The following is a 7,500-nucleotide window of genomic DNA, read 5'->3' as shown; positions in this document are numbered from 1 at the left end:
ATAACATCATATCATATAATATCCTACCATATTATATATTTTAATATATAATGAATTTAATACTCATTAGTTCCAAAATAATATATAAAAACAATGAAGAATATTTTTTTAAAACAGATAGTAGACAAACAAGCCATTTAAAGAACATATTAAATGTTACGTTAAATCAGATTATTAAAGTGGGAGTGATAAATAAAGGTAAAGGAGAAGGAATAATTGTAGAAGAGAACAAAAGTTATTATATTATAAAATTATTAACGCCTATTCATTTAGAAGAAAAATCAGATGATAACATTCTTCCTATAGATGTTGTTATATGTATACCTCGACCAAAAGTGTTAAATAAACTTTTACAACAATTATCTTCATTGGGGGTGAAAAAAATTATTATTGTATTTTCTGATTTTTCCAATAAATGTTATGAATCCAGTAAAGTTTTAAAAAATGAAGAAATTAAACTTGCTCTTCAGTTGGGCTTAGAACAAGCCATGTGTACTAGATTTCCAGAAATTTATATACATTACTCATTTAGCTCTTTTTTTATGAATATTGAAAAATATACAGATGAACATACATTAAAAATATGTGCACATACAAATGTTGAAAAAAAAAAAAATTCTGAAGCAATTGAATACTCCATTTTGAATATGGATAAAGGGAAAATCCTTTTAATGCTTGGATGTGAAAGAGGATTTTCAGAACTTGAATTATATTTAATAAAAAAATTAAACTTCCATTTTTTTAATTTAACAGAACGAATTTTAAAATGCGAAACAGCTTTGTTAATAATAATTGGACAACTTCTTTTATTAACAGAAAATATATCATTAAGAAAAAGTGGATCCAAAATGAGACGATTCTCACCACATAAAAAAGAAATAATAAATAATAATATATGTGAAAATATAACACATATAGAAAATAATAATGACATTAAAAATAATTTTGGTAATGATAAAATTCAATGTAAAATGCAACTTATAAATGAAGTAAAGAAATTATTAACGGAGGAAACATTTTCTTCTGAACAGTTAATAACTTTTATAAAAAATACCTTGCATGTTCAGGAGAAAAAACACATATGCAGCACAACAGATAATTATTTATGTTTACCTGATGAAAAATTGGATATTAATGATGATGTCAACATAATTGATATTCTTTTAAGGGATATATCTTCTTATAATGAAAATGAAGAAACTAATTTTGAAAAAATATATTTAAGTTTACAACTGAAGAAAATAAAATATAAGCATCGTTTTTATTTATCATATGGTGACATAAAAAATAATGTGGATGATGATGGTGTGTATATATATAGAACACAAAGATATATATCAAAGAAAAAAAATTAAAATATAAAAAATGAAGCATATAATAATATATGAAATAAAAATATAATAAAATATAATAAAATAAAAAAAAAAAAAAAAAAAAAAAAAAACAGTGTTTGATTAGCATTAATTCATGTGTGATTATTTTAAAATATATGTAATGGAGACAATCCATTTTTATTTATTCTTTGTTAGAAATTATAAATTTTTATATATTTTTTTTTTTAATTAATAAAATGATTTTGTTTATTTATTCATTTATTTTTTTGTGAATCTTTTTAGGTAATTATACATTCCCACAATATGGTATCCATGGGGTGTATATATTACTGTGTGATGAATAAAAAAATACATAAAAATAATTAACTTTTAATTTATTCATTGTTTTATAAATCCTAATTAATTAAAGTTTATTTATTTATATGAATATTTTGTTTCATCATTTTGAATGTCTCGACAAAAAAGGAGCAATATATATATATATATATTTGTGTAGTTAATTTTTAAATTTATTCTTTGTGTAGAGGATATTTTTCCTTTAATTCTTCAATTTTATCTTCAAATGTTATTTCATATGGAAAGGCAGGATATTTGTTTCCATAAATTTTTCTCATTTGTAACCATTTTGTAAAACATTCAATTTCATATACAGTCATTCTTTTAACATTTATATTTTTATTTACTAGATAATTATACATTTCTTTTCTAGGTTCATAATCTGGGTTTATTCCCTTTATATAATATTCCCAGCTTTTACTTTCATCCGTTGTTAAATCGTTTAAAAAATTTTGGATATCTTCATTTTCTGAGGTTTTTTCTATGCAAAAATATTTTTTAAATGAGTGGAACGTATTCTTAATGTTATTATTAATTCTGGTGTAATAAAGCCTTTTCATATTTTTTTTTTTTATAAAACACTCAGATTGAATAATTCATTTTTTTTTTTTTTGCATATATTATAATATGTATAATTATATATTTTTATATATATGAATTACATTTTTATTGTATATAAGAAAATGGTAATATTTTATCTTGATTACTTTAAGATAAAAATTAAATTATAACATATTCGTAATTGTTTGATGTTCAAAAAAAAAAAAAAAAAAAAAAAAAAAAAAAAAAAAAATAATAATAAAAAATAAAATAAAATAAAATAAAATACAATGCTGACATAACAAAATATTATATAAATAAATATATATATATATATATATATTTTTTTTTTTTTTGGAGCGTACACAATTGTATGGCTTAATAAACGAATGTATTATATAATTTTAAAGTTTTTATAATTTTATTATCATATATTAAAATTGTAATATATTGATAAAATTATAGAAAAAAAAAGAAGTAATAAAAAAATTAAAGGACTAAAAAAACTATCGAATCGTAAGCGTCCCATGATTGGTTCCCTAGTTTTCCTTCTAAAAATAAAAATAAAAATAAAAATAAAAATATATATATATATATATATGTGTGTATATATTTATTTATCCTTTCATATATAATAAAATGGTTGTATTATTTTATTACATAGGAAGAATATAAATTAATATGTAAAATATATAAGTTTATATATTTGTATGAAACCTTTTATTATATTTTTACATATATATATATATATATTTTTGTTCAATGTTTGAATACCTTTGAATGATATCAATCCTTTTTAAAAAGAAAAAGTAAGTTGATATTAAAGAAGTAAAAGACGTAAATAATAGTAAAAGTATAACGAGATTTAAATGTCCTGTTTGATTTTTATATTTTTGCAAGAAGAGAGCCAATATATTAATATATAAAGATACTAATATATAATGAAGGAATGTTCTTTCAGCTGCGAAATTAATTTTAGGATCTATTTTAATTAGATTGATTGTTTTATATTTTTTATTAGGTTTATCATATTTAGTATGTAACCAGAAAGATGTTTTTTGAAGGAGATTATATTTTTGTAGGGTATTACACTGAGAAATATTGAATTGGTTTGTATATGTATTTGACATGATATTTATTTTATAAGTAGATGAATTAGACATATTGAGAATATTATGATTTAAAGATAGAACATGATTATTATTATTATTTGTTATATATTGATTAGATAATGTTTGTATAGAATTATTATATATATTATTTATATTATTATTATTTGATGAATTAAATGTGGATTGTATATTTTGATGAATCCATATAGGTATATATTTAATTTTTTCTGCATGTAATAATGCCATAGCTGTTTGATATTTAGAATATTTATAAGCATTAATAGATTCATTATTATTTAATATATTAGTAATCCATATTGGCATATTATCTGTTTTTAATTTTATTTCTATGATTCCATAATTCAATCTTATAATTTCATTTTTTCTTAGAGCTTCTTCAGATAATCTACACCAGTTTTTTCTTTTATTAACATATTCATTTAACAAAGATATATTTGTATCTATAGATATTCGAATAGAATTATTATTATGTGATTGAAATGCTGAACGTAAATATGATGTTCTAATTATAGGTTCTAGATTATTTTTTATAATCATCTTTTGTATATCCTTTGCTAATTTCATATTTTTTTTTATTTTTTTTTTATATGTACAAATATTTTCTTCATCACAAATATTATAATTATTGTGATTGATATTATTATTATTATTATTATTGTGATTGATATTATTATTATTATTATTATTATTGTGATTGATATTATTATTATTATTGTTGTGATTAATATTATCATATCCGTGGTGAAACATTTTATTTTCCTTTTTTTTTTCATGGTACTTTTTTTTTTGTTTATTTAATTTTTTTAAAAAGAAATCATAAATATTTAAATCTCCTTTCATAAATTTTAAAACATATTTTTGATCAAGTAAAAATCTTTCTTTTGTTGAAGCTTCACCTGTCCATTCTTCATGATGAGTTTTTCTCTCTATAAATATTTCTTTATTAGGATCTCCATCATTATTATTATACCACCTAAAACGTATAAGTTGAGCGTTTTCATATCTCAATATTCTTCTAGAATAGCATGTCGCATCTTTATTATCAAAATAGATGGATGTTATTTGTTGAGACTCATTTAAAGGTTTTAATATCTTATCTTTTTTTGTATTTCTATTCTGTGATATATCAGAAGAAATATTATCAGGTATATTATAATACATATTATTCATCTTATCATCAATATGTTTATGAGATATCTTTTCATTAATTTTTTCACACACTTTATTTGTTTTTTCTCCATATTCATTTTCATTATTGAGATTTTCAAAAATTTCCTGTGCAATTAATTCCTTGAAATTATTTTCTATATCTTCATTTGTTAATCCAAAAATTAAATATGGCAAATGTTTGACTATCTTCACTTTTGTATAGACAATATCTTTATATCTTATTAAAAATTTGGAAGATGTTCTTTCGAATGTATCAGGAGGTATCCATATTTTGTTTTTATCCTCTTGAACATTAATATTATCTTTTAATAAAGAATATAAAAAAGATAAATATACTATCAAATTATCTATATTAAGATTACAAAATTTTTCTCTTATTAAACTTAAAAGTAACCACTGATTTATTGATATATTCATAACCTTATCAAAAAAAAAACCTAACTTCATTATAATCTTATAGTTTGTGTGTATAAAAAAATCGATATGAATAATATCATTTCCTATAAGATCTAGTTTTTTCTCAATACATTCTAGATTTATATAATCTTTGTCACTACATATATTATTATAAATATATTTGCTTTGTTTATCACATTGAATCTCTTTTAAAGTATAATATATATTCTTTAAATTGTAAATGATTTCTTTGTATTTATAATCAGCAAACATATTTATCTTCATAATCTCTTTACTTATAATATCGTTATATAAAAAGGGGGGCAGCATCATCATACCTAAAAAAAAAAAAAAATAAATAAATAAATAAATAAATATATATATATATATTTCATATATATGAAATATATTTTTTTTTACATATTTATTCTCGTATTTTATTTTATATAACCTTGCTTATCAACCATTTTGACTGTATTTTGTACTAGGTCTTTTTCGAGCTTGAAAAAAAAAAAAAAATAATAAAATAAATACATATATATATATATATATATATATATATATTATATATATATGTGAAAAGGATGATATTAAAAAGAACTCTATATAATTCTCTTAATATATGTATTTATTCATTTATTAACTTTTTATGTGGTCTACCTTCTTTTTATACTTCTTTCTCATTTTTAATATTTTCCTTTTTATTTTTTTATAGGAAACGTAGTATTTCTTATAATGACTTGGAATATCATCCATTCGATCCATATTGAAAAAAGGAGAGAAATTCTTAGAAATATAAAAGAAAGAAACATATATATTATATATATATATATATATATATATTTATACATTATAATAAATATATTATATCATGGATGCGCAAATAAAAGTTTACGATATTTTCGATCCATATAAAGAACAATAAAAATATTATTACATAATTAAAAAGATAATACTAAAAAAGGAATTATAAAATAAATAAATATATATATATGTACACATTATTTATAATATATACATATATATATATTTATATTTATTTATTTATTTTATATAAAAATATATCTACATTAGCATATCGTAAAATGTGCATATAATAAAAATCCTTCGATATTAAAATTATATCATATTAATTTTTATGTTGGGGATCACTTTTTTTAATTTTTATTCTTATGAACAAAATAAAAAACCGAAAAAAGAAAATTATTTTAAAATATATATAATGAAAATAAAATTATGCTTAATCATAATGAAAATATATGTGTACCTATTATTGTAAATATACTTGTTGTTCATAATATTATTTTTATTAATTATTTAGATATATATATATTTATATATATTTATTTTTATTATTATGTTTAATTTTTATTTTTTGAATGATAAGAATAAATTTTTTTAAAACCCAAAAATTGAATACGAACAAAATATATAATATTATTTCTTTTAATTTTATTATATATTTAATATGTTCAAAGAAAAAAAAAAATAGATATATAAATATATTGACCTTTATCATTTTTATTTATTTATCGAATAAATTCAAAATGTAGAGATAATAAAAATATAATTTTTATTATTATTATTATTATTTTTTTTTTTTTTTTGTTGTTGTTGTATAATATTTTCCTTGTTATATTTTTTTTTTTTTATAATTTTATCTTTATTTTGTGTTAAAATAAATTTTATTTTTGGTATTAATTAAAATTGTTGTTTTTATTTATATATATATGTATAGTATATATGAAATATTAAAATATAAATATATAATATTATAATATATATATATATATATATTATATGTATACATATATATAACATTTTTCAAACAAAACTTTTTCCATAATATATATTTTTTTATATATATTATAAGATATAATATATATTGTATAAGCAAATAAAAAAAAAAAAAGAAAAAATACATAAATAAATATATATATATATATATATATATATATAATAACTTGTATGAATTTTATGTTTTATATTTTTTTAGAAAGATAAAATTTCCATTTAATTTAAACATATTATATATATATATATATATGTATATTGTGACATTATTCAAAAAAATATTAAGGAACATAATTTGGAAAAAGAAAAAATTGATTATAAATTATTTACAAATATTTATATTATATACATATTTTTTATAATTTATTTTCTTCAGTTGTTATAAAATAAATGACCTTTTTTTTTTTTCACAAATAAATAAATAAATATATATATATATATATATATATATATACATTTTATTTTATTTTATTTTATTTTATTTTATTTTTTTTATGTTGTTTTTTTGTTTGTTATAAGGGATATATATAAACATCTAAATAAATAAATAAATAAATAAAATGTCGTTAAATGGAAGAGCGAAACTTATAAGTTTTTTATTCTTAGCAGCAGGGGGTACGTATTACATATATACATATAAAAAAAAAGAAATAAAAGAATTTTTGAATAATATATTTTTTAATAAGAAGAAGAAAAAAAAGAAAGGTTTAAATAAAGGCAAACGAAAAGAAAAGAAATTATATATTAATAATGATATGAATAACATAAATGACAATAAATATGGTGATAACAGTGAT

General features: G+C 18.0%; 4 protein-coding genes across 4 annotated transcripts in view; 2 read left to right on the top strand and 2 right to left on the bottom strand.

Moving 5' to 3' along the window:
- Positions 1–50: 50 nt before the first annotated feature.
- PADL01_0620600 (RNA methyltransferase, putative) lies at positions 51–1,355 on the top strand (the record flags this gene model as incomplete). The annotated part of the gene is made up of 1 exon (XM_028680941.1): positions 51–1,355. The coding sequence occupies one exon, from the start codon at positions 51–53 to the stop codon at positions 1,353–1,355; it is 1,305 nt and encodes a 434-aa protein (XP_028537368.1).
- A 488-nt stretch (positions 1,356–1,843) lies between these two features.
- PADL01_0620500 (conserved Apicomplexan protein, unknown function) lies at positions 1,844–2,230 on the bottom strand (the record flags this gene model as incomplete). Its single annotated transcript, XM_028680940.1, has 1 exon — positions 1,844–2,230. One exon carries the CDS (start codon positions 2,228–2,230, stop codon positions 1,844–1,846), a length of 387 nt encoding a protein of 128 aa, XP_028537367.1.
- Positions 2,231–2,637: 407 nt separating this feature from the next.
- On the bottom strand, positions 2,638–5,665 carry PADL01_0620400 (vacuolar transporter chaperone, putative; the record flags this gene model as incomplete). Its single annotated transcript, XM_028680939.1, has 4 exons — positions 2,638–2,761; positions 2,985–5,247; positions 5,361–5,409; positions 5,570–5,665. 4 exons carry the CDS (start codon positions 5,663–5,665, stop codon positions 2,638–2,640), a joined length of 2,532 nt encoding a protein of 843 aa, XP_028537366.1.
- Positions 5,666–7,263: 1,598 nt separating this feature from the next.
- The window catches only part of PADL01_0620300 (radical SAM protein, putative), a gene marked incomplete at both ends in the record, with an annotated part of 2,748 nt that continues 2,511 nt past the window's right edge, over positions 7,264–7,500 (top strand). Inside the window, one exon of the mRNA XM_028680938.1 lies at positions 7,264–7,500. This exon is cut by the window's right edge and continues 2,511 nt beyond it. Coding sequence (XP_028537365.1) covers positions 7,264–7,500 — 237 coding nt within the window.

The sequence above is a fragment of the Plasmodium sp. gorilla clade G2 genome (genome assembly GCF_900097015.1).
Source record: "Plasmodium sp. gorilla clade G2 genome assembly, chromosome: 6".
Taxonomy (NCBI): Eukaryota; Apicomplexa; class Aconoidasida; order Haemosporida; family Plasmodiidae; genus Plasmodium; species Plasmodium adleri (nom. inval.).
The sequence above is the reverse complement of the archived record's forward strand: the minus strand, read 5'-3'. Positions and strand labels throughout refer to the sequence as shown.